At 49.7% G+C, this 13,960-nt stretch overlaps 2 protein-coding genes across 2 annotated transcripts; both read right to left on the bottom strand.

The window, feature by feature from the left end:
- Positions 1-247: 247 nt before the first annotated feature.
- On the bottom strand, positions 248-1,488 carry LOC133912152 (AT-hook motif nuclear-localized protein 20-like). Its single transcript, XM_062354748.1, has one exon. It carries the CDS (start codon positions 1,280-1,282, stop codon positions 485-487), a length of 798 nt encoding a protein of 265 aa, XP_062210732.1. The 5' UTR covers positions 1,283-1,488; the 3' UTR covers positions 248-484.
- A 5,597-nt stretch (positions 1,489-7,085) lies between these two features.
- On the bottom strand, positions 7,086-12,148 carry LOC133912151 (uncharacterized). Its single transcript, XM_062354747.1, has 3 exons — positions 10,824-12,148; positions 7,658-8,215; positions 7,086-7,565 (listed from the first exon to the last, which is right to left on the bottom strand). Exons 1-3 carry the CDS (start codon positions 11,703-11,705, stop codon positions 7,464-7,466), a joined length of 1,542 nt encoding a protein of 513 aa, XP_062210731.1. The 5' UTR covers positions 11,706-12,148; the 3' UTR covers positions 7,086-7,463.
- Positions 12,149-13,960: the final 1,812 nt, after the last annotated feature.

Raw genomic sequence — 13,960 nt, 5'->3', positions numbered from 1 at the left:
CACCCTACACCCCGAACATCTTGTGCCCATCTTGCACCCATATTGAACATCAACCGGCCTCCGCCGACATGCATCCCAATAAGGAAGGCCGACATGCATCGCAATAAGGAGCGAACCGCAGCTCGCCGAGCCTCATGCCCCCCCCCCCCCGCACCCCTCAGGCGTTAGGACGAAATTGCATGGTTCGTCGATCCTTGCTCATGACGCCAATTAATCCTGGTAAAGAACATGGCGAGCAGTGGATAGATTAACTAGCAATCATCGATCGATCTTGATAGTTGATGCACATACAGGAATTGTACATTGCACAAGCTCCAAAGAGGGAAAATGAAAAGATCACACAAGTACTCATGCATGACATAACGGAATAAGTAACATGGTAGTTGAGCTACTCAAACAACTAGCTAGCTAGGGAAGAAGCCGGAATCTAACTAGCAAGGTAGAGAGAGAGATATCAATTCGCCCGCCGGCCGCCGGTGCAGCGTTAGAACGACGTCGGCGGAGGCCGCGCCACCGCAGCGTGCCCCCACTGCCCGAACATGTCGTGCGGCGGCGTCTGCGAGACGGCGTACATTGACGGCGGCACGACGGCGCCTCCGCTGCTCTGATGCTCCAGGTGCTGCGCGGTGGCGCCCTCGGACGACCCGGACAGCACGGCGCCCTCCTCGGTGTCCTGGTCCAGCGGCAGCCTCTCGTACGTGGCGTTGCCGAACGTGGCGGCGATCACCATGACGGGTCCAGACGCGACCAGCTCTCCCATGACGCTCCCGCCCACCACCTGCCCCTGCCCGCCGGCCAGGTACACGGCGAGCCCCGTGGCCCCCGGCGGCGCGGGAGCCGGGAGGAAGGCGCCGGACAAGGACAAAATCTCGAACCGCCCCCGCAGCGCGACGGCGGCGGCGCCCCCGGTCCCCGCGGGCTGGCGCAGCGTGACGTTGGTGACGGCGCCGCTCCCGCTGAGCACGGAGACGCCGCGCTGGCGGCGGCGGGAGAAGCTCGAGATGGCGTCGACGATGTCGGCGCCGCTCGCGATCTCCAGCACGTGGGAGCGCATCGCGTTGGGGCTCTCCCGCGTCACGACGACGGGCGGCTTCGGCTTGTTCTTGGACCCCGGTGGCCTGCCGCGCGGCCTGCGCCCAGCCCCCGCTCCCGCTGCGGCGGGCGGCGGCGACGCGTCGTCCTCGTCGTTGTTGTTGCTGCTGGCTGGGCCCGCGCCCGCGCCGACGTGGTGGTGGGAGTAGTCGTGGTGGCCCTGCAGCGAGTGTCCGTCGAGGCTCCCCATCTCCTCGGCCGCCGCGCCGCCGGCCGGCCACCGGTTTGCCAGCCCTACTATTTTCGTAGCCGTAAGTACCACGAGCTAATCGAGAAGCAGTAAGCTAGCAAAGTGCTAGAAACACGAAAACTATGGGCCGCCGTTGCTCTCCGCGGCTATTTATGCCCTTTCCACTCGGAAACCCTCTGGTGCTATCGACTACAGAATGGCCTCCAACCCCAACGGGACATATATACTCTCTGTGCATACCCAGTGGCAAAGCTGCTATTATTAGTAACTGTAGTACCCACATCTGTGAGTGAGTGAGAGAGAGAGAGAGATGGTGAAGGTTCCGGGTGGGTGCTGGCGCCCGGACATGGCCTTCTGAATTCTGATCGCCTGATCGGCGCAGATGGGCCGGGGTTTGAAAACTGGTCGTGCGAATAGACGAAGCACCCGAGCCGGGAGCGCGAGAGACATGACTTGAGACCGTGCACCCTCTGCAATCGATCGATCATGCGTCACGCGGTGCTAATTAGAACATGTGCGTTTTTGGATGCGACGAACGTTCCCGTCCTCTGTCAGTTCTGTATACCGGAATCCACTGTATGTACAGGTCCGTATCTTCACGATGCACCTGAACGGACGGACGGAACGTGCCCCACTCGCACGAAGAAATGTACCACATGGTTTTGTCTTGTACATACTCATCGCTCGTCACTGACCCGATCGCACACTTGATTATCGCTAAAATTATACATGAGCAGAAATACTGCTATACATGTGTGTTAAGTATATAGGACTGTTGTGATAGGATAATATTTGTTAGGCCATCTCCAATGGGGATAGGCCTTAGGCAAAAAACACTAAAACCGATAAATCGAATTGAACCGTAACCGAATCATCGAAATTGTTGGGTTTTTTGTGTTCGATGTTCGGTTTTGTTCCTATTTTCGTGCAATTCAGTTTTGTTCGGTTTGGTTGTGAGGTGTCAAAACTGGAAGACCCGAAGATCGATGGCTACCGCATAGCCAGCTGTGACGACCCAACCAAGCAACCATCCCCTATGCCCACCGCCCAACCAGCTGCGCAACCCAGTATTGTAAAACAAAACCCTAGCGTTGTGTGCCCTTATTGATTAACCCCCGTCGCCCGTTGCCTCGCAAGTCCACCTCCCCGCGACCCCAATGGCCCGACCTTCCTGAGCCACTTCCCGCCTATCGCCTAACGTGCCATGACACCACGCCAAACACTACACACTCGTCTATCCCTAGCCGCATATCGCCAAAGTGCCAGACGTTGCCTGTCGCCCAGCCCCTGTGCCTAGCCGCCGAATGCCGACACATCGTGATATCCTAGCCATCAGATGCATCCCGCCCCAATAGAGAACATACGCCACTACTCGAGCAGAGAGCAGACGACAGCCAACGTCTGAGCCCTGAGCAGACCAGACATGATTTTCGGCGGTGAATACCAAAACCAAAATGTGCGATTTTCCAAAAACTTTCAAGAGCTTTGTTTGCATTCTCTAAAAACTGAATTATTCGAACACTGAAGAAACCGAATCGAAAAACCGAACACCTAGGCCTAAATGGAGATGTTTTGGAGTTGCTTACCAAAAGAAACCATTTTTATTGCCACATAGGATGAGCCGGGTGTTTATTTTGTAACATCGGTGTTTTGTCAAGCATAAATGCTTCGCAGGTACTTGCACATATAACTACCATCAATAAGGGCACGAAACACCCGATTAAGTTGCTAAAAAAGATGGTAGCATTAGAGAGAAATGTGTTTTATATGGGTGCTTCATGATGTGGCTTTACTCAAACACTTTAATAAGCACTTTCATACTGAAGATGCTCTTAGAATTGATTGTAATTTCTCCGATATGATTCGGTTATATCTCTAAGATTTTTTTTTATCTAAGTCATACTTTATATAAATATAGATACGAGGCTCAATAAAAAATAATCTATTACAATATATTTATTCTTTTATATCTGTATCAGATTGGTATCGTTTATGAGCTGTCGCCTCTGCAGCTTCCGCAATATCACCCTAGTAGATAATTCGATCTCCATAATCTCTCCTAATCAATTCTAACAAATCATATACTACAGTAACATTCAGATATACTAACCATGTGTGTTTAGATTTGGAACTTGGAAGGACCACGATATCTAACATTCATTGTCCATTTTTTTCGTGACGTTCGATCACAAACAGTAGTACATAGTCCCCTTTGGCCCTTTCTGATGGAAGGATAAGGCCAAAAATAATAAGCAAGGTAGGGACTGCGTAGTGAGGACACGCAAAGGGCGCATGTCTGCATTCATGCAATCAGATTTCGCTAGCCACCCGTTCTTGTCGTTCTTCCTTTTTAAAAGACCAGCCATGCAAGTTATCGATGGTCGAGGACAAACACACCGATCATCCGACTGTCCTTTAGCCATCCATCCATCCCCCCCTAATATGCAAGCATCTTCTACTTGCATATTTTATCTATAAACACTGCACTCATTCAATCAAAGTGATCATTATAAAGTACGGAGTATAAACTGAATCTAGGCATAGCCTCACATTGTTATGCTCACAAAGCCACAATTGACACCGTCGATTTCCCTGCAGGGTTATCGACAAGCTACTGATTGGCGTGGGCTAATGGTCTAGGGTTGGTGCGATAAACAGGCAGCGCTTTCGTGCCGGTGTCACTATGCCCCGCGCACGACATGGCCAAACCCGATGGTTGGCGAGTTGCGATCGGCGACAGCGACGTCCGTGACACGACCCGGAGGCCGCAGCTCGCGCAGTTGGGGTGCGGCCCCTGCTGCCCTCGCCCCCGATCGAGCCAAGTACACCGCACCATGCAGCCCCCCTCCTAATTCGATGTCCAGTTCAGCATTCGACGTGACGTCTCGATCTTGACCGCGGCTCTCCCTCCCCTAATCTATGGTTTGATTTCCGACCCGGCTGTTAGGAACCGCGACGGATTGGGTCGAAGTCGTTCGCGAATTTTGGGGGCTCGCTGGGGCCGGGCCGGCCTTGGTTTTCTCAGCCGATTGCGTGACCCGTCTGCGTCTACGAACAGTTACAGAGTGATCTGCCTCCATTGTTACTCAGAGAGTAGGCTGTAATTACAATGGAATCAGCAGGAGCTTTGTTACAGAGCGTCTGTGAACAAATGTTTGTCTCACTCTAACCTATTAGGTCTTGATGGGGCAGGTTAAATCATTTTTCATCCACTATACATCCAGTAGACCAGCTCCGAATTGTTCCGCACCCGAGAATGTGAACTCTCGCTTTCTGCCTTGAACAGACAGAAGAGAAGAATGCTTCCCTTGCAAATGAAGCAAAGGCCGCACGAGGTTTGACAAACACATTGCCGACGTACGTCGGCATGCGTGCATGGACATGGAGTTGAGCACCCATTTCTCCGGCCCGCCACAAAGCAGAAGACTTTTGAGCCGCCTACTTGCCTCGCCTTGGTCCGTTGGTCGCCCCTGCCTTCTCTGCCGCCGTACTTCAGAATCCAATTCACCGTGTCCAAACAGCGCAGCGCACCGGAGACTCGAGCGCGGGAGCAGTACAGTTCATGTACTGGGGGATGGTGGTGAAGGAGAGATGCACCATTAAATCAGCGGTTACGCCGCGTGAGTGCGACCGCTGCAACTGGCCCGGCGTCGAGTCCAACCTATCAACGGAACTCAAGTCTGGCCGCCCAACCGTACGTGCCGTGCCAAAACGTTGCACCTATGCACAGATATCCACATGCATTCGGGGCTCGGTCCCGTGGACCAGTCACCAGTGTACCTCTTCTTTTATACAAGCGTTGAACACATCTGTCTGCCTTCCCATGCAGCGTAGTGTCTGACTTCTCGCCGTGCACAGGACAGGTCGTAATTTAAGAACGCGGTGGCGATCTAGAGTTCAGATCGCTGATGTTCGTAGACGCATACGTACAGTTTTGCCAAATACTAGTAGTAGCATCGTCACTGTTGGAGCAAGTTTCGTTGTCTACGAGTTGACGAACCTGCAGCTTGGACCAGATAGATGCTGATTTGCACAAGGGAGTCAGACGGAACTGGTGGTACCTAGCAAGTAGGCTGTCTACTTCCAAGGAACTCATTGGATAATTCTAATTCCACGAGCAATGCGAGCCACACAATGTTGAACGTTTCGGGTGCTTAACCACCTTCTACGCTGCTCCCCACATGGATCATGGATGGTTCTTGGAAAGGGACCGAAATGTCCTTTTTTTCCATTCCCAAAACCTTCACAAGTCCTCTCCCTGCGCCGTACTTTTAGTTGCTTTTAAGCCCTTTCACCGTGAGAACATATGTTGTTTTTTAATCACCGTGAAGTGGATGCTCACCATGTATGTGTCTCCTGTAAGGTGTAGATGCCCCAGAGATGGAGCAAGTCGCTGAAGCAAACATAGAACGAGGCTCTGCTCTGCTGTACAAAGAAGTTTGAGAAAAGAACTATGTTAACGGGCAGTTTTTCAGTATTCAGCCTTGACTGAACAAAACCCCTGCGCGTCAGAGCTAATTAACGATTCTTAGTATCTTACTCGCAAAAAAGAAGGAAAATAAACTCTCTTTTATCACATCTTGGCAAAGCATTAGCGGCTTCGGAGAAACGTTCAAGGGTAGACATAATTCAAGGAACTCTTTGTCGCACTTCGGCATCACATATGGATAAAACAAGGGAGAAATAGTCTTGCAGTAAAAGTTTTTTTTTCCCTTCAGGTGGCGTTTGGATAAAGCTTTGGAATGGGGAATGGATGTCAAAATTGGATATGAGATGTGGGTTATGGTTTGGGAAATAATCAACTTATCCTTTTCCTATGTTTGGCATTTGGATATGGGATATGTGCTGGAGGTGGGAAATACATGCACAATTGGCTAAAATGTCACTTTCTTGTATGTAAGCTTTCATTCCACATAGGGGCAGTAGTGTAATTTTACGTACAATATTCTCATGTCCCTATTCCCCATTTGGATAGAAATGGTGGGATATGAAGCCAACATTTCCCTATCCCAAATCCTCTTCAATTCCCCAAAACCTCAAACTAAATATTAGATTAGTCTTATCCCAACACCCATTTCCCGTTCCCACCTCTCATTTCTAAGAATCCCATCACATGGGATAAGACTAGTTCAATGCTTGGTTTGAGATTTTGGGGAAAAGAAGAGTATTTGGGATAGGGAAGTGATGGCTTCATATCCCATCTTTTCTATCCCAATGGGGAGCTAGGTTTTAGATTATGGTATGTAAAATTACACTACTGCCCTAATATGGAATGAAAGCTTACATACAAGAAAGGGACATTTTAGTCAATTGTGCATGCGTTTCCCACCTCCAGCACATATCTCATATCCAAATGCCAAACATAGGAAAAGGATAAGCTGATTATTTCCCAAACCATAATCCACATCTCATATCCAATTTTCACATAAATTTCCCATTCCAAAGCTTTATCCAAACGCCACCTGAGAGTGCTCTTATGCTTGTATGAACAACAGATCTATGCAGGGGACATGTGTTTCGGTCCAACTCCCAGGTACCAGCCCTTTACCGGATACTTATTGTGGCCCACTTAAATTCGAAGCATTCTGGGCTATAGAGGACATGTGATTCGTTCCGAATGGCCACAACTTATAAGTTTATCAGTTCTGTATTTCTTGCATCGCATTCATTCTGCACCTATTGCCCTTGTGTTTCCTTCCTAGTCAAATACCGTCCCCATTTATCCCTTACTTTATTGAGAACGTCATTTTCCCCATTTTAGATCACAAATGTACCAACTAATAAAAAGGTAAAGGCTGCAAAATAGAACAATCCTATGCATTGCTACTATCACATCTCTCTTTGTAAGCAGAACATCTGGCTTTTACAAACATGAGCATAATAATACACTCGCCCATATGGCCAAACCAGAAAAAGAAAAAGAAAAAGTAAATGTGCACCTGATGTAAGTATATATGATTTGTGATCTGTATGTCTCATAAATCATGTAGGCATTTATACACAGCGATCAAGGCTAGCAGGAAAGACACTCTGCACTCTCTACTGCCGGTCCAAGAACAGAACCTGTAGCCTCTATGTCTCGCGAGCACGAGAGCTATCCGTCACTGCAATCAGTATCGCACTAGTGTCTTGTTCTCCGTGCCGTGGCGAAATCACGGCAACATGCATGGATATATGGAATCTATGGCGTCGTGAGTTCTCCTCCGCCGCAGCGTCGTATCCGCACCACCAGCACCGAGCCCCACCTCGTCCTCTTAGTCTTGCAGCAATGCCGCCGAGGTGCCTGAAACAGCGAACATTTAAGCACGGCTCTGCAGGGGGGGAAAAACATCGGAACAACGAGAGAGGAACGAGGAACTGATGCCATGTTCTTACCCGTTTCCAGTCACTCTCACTCATCCTGGGAGCGAACACCCTGACCGTGTGCACAGTGGACGCCGCACGGAAGCTGGCCTTGTCGCACTGCATCTCCGACCGCACGACGTGCCTCGCGTACTCCGTCACGGTGGCGCGGCCCGTCTCGTTCCGCACTCCGCTCAGGAAGAACATCGCGGGCCTAGCGCACGCGTCGCTGGGGCTCAGCGGGCGGGTATTGAACACGAACGGCCCGTTGGCCCAGCTTCGCCAGGTCTTGAACGTCTGCAGCGGGACCTCCAGCTCGTGCGGGGCCACGGGCCACGGGTACACCTGCACGGTGTAGCCCCACGCAACGGAGACGGACCAGGTGTAGCCCGGCCCGTGCTGGTAGCAGAAGCTTTGCTGTAGCAACCGCGCCGGGTCGAAGTGCGACGCGCCGATTAGCGGACGGACCGCGTCGAGAGCGGTCTTGCCCTGCGGGCTGATGGGCTGGATGTGGTCGAGGTGGTGCAGCGAGACCAGCGGCGCCATAGGGTGGGCCGCCAGCATCCCGTACGCGTCGCCACGGATGTCCACCTGCATGTGTTGCGCAGCACAAGCGTAGTGTCAGTTTTTTAGATAAAAGAAGTTTTTATTCAAAAAATTTGCAACTAATCTTCATTATTACAAATTTTTATCAAAGTAAGTGAAAAAATACCAACAAATAGTATTGGGTCACCCGCCTAAAGCGTAGTGTCAGTTAAACCGTGATCCTCTCAAAAGAAAAAAGAGCCTGTGTGACATAACTTGTCTGCACTCGCATGGAGCTTCATGCCGGTAGATTCTCGAGGCCAGGTGGCACTTCATGACAAGGTAGGCAGGAAAAAGTTACGGCGCAGCAGGAAACAAATGGCATCCGGAGGAGTGCGCGACACGCGACAAAATGCGGAATCATCACATATCTGGAAGAGTAGCATACGCGTGTCCCGGAGCGGCATGCACTTCAACAAGACGTCAAGAAAAAGTGTCGTTTGCCCGTTCGTCGGAAGCGGCACAATAAGAGCCGATTCCATGGCCCGTCAAGCACGGTAGAAATGGGCACCATGCCGACCGCGCTTAGATGCTCAAACGTTTATCGTTCCCTTGTGCACCGGAGCGAATCACGCCCGTTGCTCTCGTTAAACGGGATATCCCATTCCCACAATTTCCCATGCTACAAGAGGGTTCTTGCTACCACAGAATCTACTCTAACCTCGCGACACCTTCACGCGGAAATCTCGTCACCGGAAAAAGACAGCCTGACACCTGGTGCTGCGAGGTCACACGTCGCACCAACAAAACCGCCGTTGGCGGCACCACGCTCGGGAATGCGACGTCGAGGTTTGGACAACCGCCCCCGCGCGGTGGTCTTTTACAACCATCAACTTTGGGGTCTCCAAAACGTGCGAAAGCTTTTGCTCTGCGCCACTAATCGTGGACACACCACCACGGCCGGTAAAAGAGGGCAGCGGTTTCATAATCTCGTGCGCACAACCAAAGGCTCAAGAACCGCGATTCCTACGGCCCAATTGTAGCTAGACTGTAGACACCCTCCGGTCTCCGGTATTTTGGGACGCAATCGATCAAAACCCAAACTCGGGACCATGCAAGCATGATTCACTCTTAACAACCGGCGCCGCGGTGACATGTGAGCTATGTGAGAGCGAATCCACGTGTCAATGACTTTTAATGTCATTTAAATAATTTAATGTCTCTATAGTACCGCAAGGATCCCGTTCGGACGCCGCGCCGCGCAGGGGAAATCTACCCCAATTCTCGCGTTTTCATCTGGTTCTTGTTCTGTTTACGCCGGGTGGGGCACGGGAGATGGAATGGGAATTATATGGTGGCAACGTCGTGGTGCCCCGCAAAAAGGAAAAGATGTCCTTTTGCTAGAGGTTGGTGGCTGTCACGGGCTCACGGCCAATCAGTCCGCTTGTGGCCTGTCGACGCTTGTCCTGCTAGATACCCACGCCACATGGGGTGAACTGGTGAAGAGAAGGGGAGGTGTCGATCAAGAACTGAAAGGACTAGGACTGGTGCCGACGATTCCACGCTGTCCGGCAACTTCAAATCGAATAGGCGATGGTCTCGTGGACGGCATTATCCGTCGCGTTCGCGTACCACCGCAGCCGGGCTCCTGTAATTTCTAGAAAAGGTTCCAGTGGAATCTATTGCATATATTAAATGACTAAGAATTAAAACAATTCTAGGATTGAAATACTACAGAAATTGTTTATGTGGGCCCACATATGTGTATATATATACAGAATTGTATATATATCCATTACATATATTAAAGGATTAAGAATTAAAATAATTTTAGGGTTCAAGTACTGCAGAGACTGTTTATATGGGCCTACGTGTATCCCGTATGTATATGTATCAGTATATATATATATATGTATATATATGTACATATTTTTTTTAAAATTCTAAAAAATAGTGAAAGGAATAATAGTTATATTGATAAATCAACTGAAATAATCTAAAATGTATAGAAAAATATTTAAAACTCAAAAAATATGAAACAAATTTAGTTAGGTTCGTATTACTGTCGTCTACATGTTAATATTATGTGCATAAATGAAAGTACCACTGTTTTTCTCATAATTAAATAAATATGCTAAACATTGATAAATTTATAAATAATTATTGAGATGTTTAAAATGATGAATCTAATTTTTTAATCTAATTTTGTCATGCTCTGTATAAAAAAATAAGTATAATGTAGACGCACCAATCCACCTAGTCTATATTCCTCTTTGCAGAAGCAACAGAAAGAATGAAAGATGCCTCCGTTGGTTCTCAGTGCAAGACAAAAGGATTCTAAAAGCTGCTGAGGCATTTTTCGTAGGGGAAACGGTGAAAAGTTGGGTCAAAAAGCGTTGATCCAGGGTGATGCAGGGAAAATCAGAGCGGAATCAGCATGGTCAAACTGCTGCACCATATGACTAGCAGGGCCAGATTTTGCATGCGAGGCAGAAGTTCAGATAACCCGTTAACGAGTCCTAAAAAGAGCATTTTTTGTTTGCTTAGGCACAAGTTTCATACTCCCCGTACTAAAGAATTGTCATTTTGGTGTGTGTGTTTTTCCCATTAGAGAAGGAATCATGGAAGTGCTTAGAAACGAAGAAAGAAATCAAGCTGCGTTAAGGACGTTCACCTGGTGGAATCCGGGCTCGCGGGTGAGCGGGACGCCGAGCTCGCTGAGGCAGGCCTGCACGCGCTGATCGCTGCCGTAGAACCACCTGTACCGGTCGAGGCAGCCGTCGATGGACCTGGCGAGCTCGGCAGCGGCCGGGTAGCTCACCGCAAACCCGCCGCCGCCGAACGCCATGCCGTACGAGTGCATAACGTTCTGCTCCACGCTCTCCGACGGCGCCCCGACGTAGTACATCTCCTCGTGGTCGTACTTGCGCAGCACGGCCACCAGGTTGTCCGGGAAGAACACGGTGTCGTCGTCGCCCATCACGAACCACCGCACCACGTCCCGCGCAGTGTCGTTCCCCAGCTCCGCCGTGATGGCCAAGAACGAGTCCACCACGATCCTGGCCATCCGCGACGCCGACGCCCGGTTGCCGAAAAACGAGGCGTCCGCCGAGACGCGGTACGGGGGGCACGTCGCCGCCGGCCACAGGCTCGCCGGCTCCTGGTCGAGCCAGACGTGTCCGCGCATCTGGTCGGGTCGCCACCACAGCTCCGCGTACCCACGGCGCTGATCCCACGTCTGCGCTGATGCTCCGATGCCGAACACGATGTGCGACAGCGTCGTCGGCGCGCGGATGCCACCAGCCGAAGGCCCATCGGCCGCGACCGCCTCGTCATTCGGGAACTCGCCCAGCTCGCCCGCGCAATCCTGGCACCTCCACAACCGGTACAGCCCACCGGCGCCGTCGTTCGGGAAGAAGGCGACGTAGGCAAGGAACGCCAGGGTGGCCGCGATCAGCATGGACAGCGACGCCGCCACGCACCGCCGGCGCTGGTCTCCCCCAGCCGCGCCGCTGGCGCATCCACCGCCCTCCACAACCTTCCATTTGTGTAGCATCCGCCCCTGCCACGATCACCACCTCCTCCCCCCTCCCTCCCCTTCCCGGCTACAGCAACGGTCTCACGGGGATCTCGCGAGGCAGGCCGAAATGGCTTGAGCCCCCGGCCGTTCTTTTCCTGGAAACAATGATGAGGCTGGTGGCGAGGCGCTCCCTTTGAGGCCCCTCCTCGGAGACGGCGGAATCGTGGCGCGCGGCGTGGCGTGGCGTGGGAACGGAACGCTGCACTGTTCTCTCCTCCCTCCTCGAGTTGGATTCGTGGGCGTATTTGTATGTCCCCCGGCCGATGCCCGCTCTCGCCTTCGGGAAATGATTCGGCGGCGACACCGTACGGCGTGGGCGCTATGATTTGGACGACGCCTCCTTGCGGCTCGCGGGTATTGTTAAGCTTTGCGGCTTGAAGGACGTCGCACGATCGGAATAAAGGGCTCGTTTTTAATCTCGGTTCGATAGGGTTGGGATGGAACCCTTGAAAAAGTTTCGGTCACTTTTATTGTTTCCCCGAGAGAACCGAGCCGTTTTTAAGATACTCTCTCTGTTTCGTAACGTTTGTTCATATTCTCAGAGTATCTATGGTTCATTTTTCTGCTATGCTCTTGAGTGTATGCATGTATTTACTGGAATGTTGATGAGTTATTTGCTCTTATCCTTGTATTGATTAGAGGTAGTATGATTATCTCTATATATTTTTTTTCGATTTCAGTATTTCTTAGTTTATATGTAATAGTGAGCATGAATAAATATTGTGAAACGGAGATAGTAATTATATTGTCCACAGACCGTCCCGATAACCCTTATATCATTTGGAACAATATCAGAACAGATTAGAACACCTCCGGGCCGTTAACCCTCCCGATAAAGGCTCGCGGAAGGAACCGCCCGTCCGTTCACGACACGACACGACCCGTCCGTGCGACTCACGACACGAGCCATCTCTTCGAGTTATTGTGCCCCCGGCCCCGCAGCGTCCATTTCTTGGTGTGAATCGTGACGGAGGCCGCGTGTGTGGTGCGGTGGCCGATCCGCCGGATGCAGCTTGCTTATGGTGCCAGGCAAACCAACGAGCCAATGCCAAGAGTGAGACTCTAGAACTTCCTGCAACGAGCAGCGTGGAGCCATGAGAACGTCTCTTGGGCCCTTCGCTGTCGACTTTCCCGGCACCTGCCAGGATTTTCTTCACCAAGTTCGCGTCGCACATGGATGAGTCATGAGTCAACATAGTCGGGTGCTAGAGCGGCAGCGGCAGTCTCCAGATTGGTACAGCTTCTGTTGAGCTAACTCTGATGCATATCAGGAAGGTGATCGGCCATGTGGACAGGGGCATCAGCCCATCACGCGTGCTGAGTGCTTCGTTGGGAACATGTGCCTCAAATCCTCAACAACAACACGATTTGGTCTGTTTGTTTCAGCTCAAAATTATAATAAACGATTTATATATGATTAATTATAATAAATTGGAGGGAAATAAGCTATAAGCTATTTAGCAATCTAAATTACTGTAGTTTGAATTATTGATAAAAGTCTGCAATTTCCTTTAATAGGGGTGGGAGATTCGGGTGTATAGTGAGGAGTGGTATTGACGGGTAATTTACTGAAAATTTAATAGGTAGTATAGTAAAAAATCAAAATAAGTTGGAATAAATTTATTTTCACAGCTTATAGGATTATTATAATTTAAGATTCAACTTATAATAATCTAAATAAATAAAATAGTTATTTATTTCAATTCAGAATAAATAAGCTAGTTTATTATAATTCTGATGGCAGTAGTCGGAGGCCTTTGAGTCTTTGACAATGTGGGAAAAGGCGGCAGGTCTCGGATGGCTTCCAGTTCGAGCAAACTAAGCGAACGACACAACGGCATTACTAATCTGAACACGAATTAATATGCTTAGTCACATTCATGAAGGTGTGTCGAGTATTCACGCAATCATATGCTCTCGGTTGACATAATTTTTTTTCCTCCACGTTCTAGCGAGGAATCTCCTAGTTGAAATACTCGTAGTAAACAACAGGCGACAGCCAGCAGATATATATATATATATTATTTGAGGGAAAAAATGAATCACCATGTTCACTTTCGAGATCATAAAAATTACCATGTTAATCGGAAAAAAGAAAAAAAATCTAGATCACAATCGTTGTTATGAACATTCAATGGTTTAAATTAAACAAAAGAGTATATATCAAATAGAATTAATAAATAGTTAAATTTAGAAACCAAACAGTACATATCAAATATGATTAATAAATA

This window comes from Phragmites australis, chromosome 3 (genome assembly GCF_958298935.1).
Source record: "Phragmites australis chromosome 3, lpPhrAust1.1, whole genome shotgun sequence".
Taxonomy (NCBI): domain Eukaryota; kingdom Viridiplantae; phylum Streptophyta; class Magnoliopsida; order Poales; family Poaceae; genus Phragmites; species Phragmites australis.
Note: the sequence above shows the minus strand (reverse complement) of the source record. Positions and strands in the feature narration are given on the sequence as shown.

Excerpts from the sequence above, each read along its gene's own strand:
- LOC133912152 (XM_062354748.1), bottom strand. The coding sequence starts at position 1,282 with ATGGGGAGCCTCGACGGACACTCGCTGCAGGGCCACCACGACTACTCC.
- LOC133912151 (XM_062354747.1), bottom strand. The coding sequence starts at position 11,705 with ATGCTACACAAATGGAAGGTTGTGGAGGGCGGTGGATGCGCCAGCGGC. Across the intron at positions 8,216-10,823 it reads GCGAGCCCGGATTCCACCAG|GTGGACATCCGTGGCGACGC; the intron begins GTGAACGTCCTT and ends CAACACATGCAG. Across the intron at positions 7,566-7,657 it reads GTGAGAGTGACTGGAAACGG|GCACCTCGGCGGCATTGCTG; the intron begins GTAAGAACATGG and ends TCGCTGTTTCAG.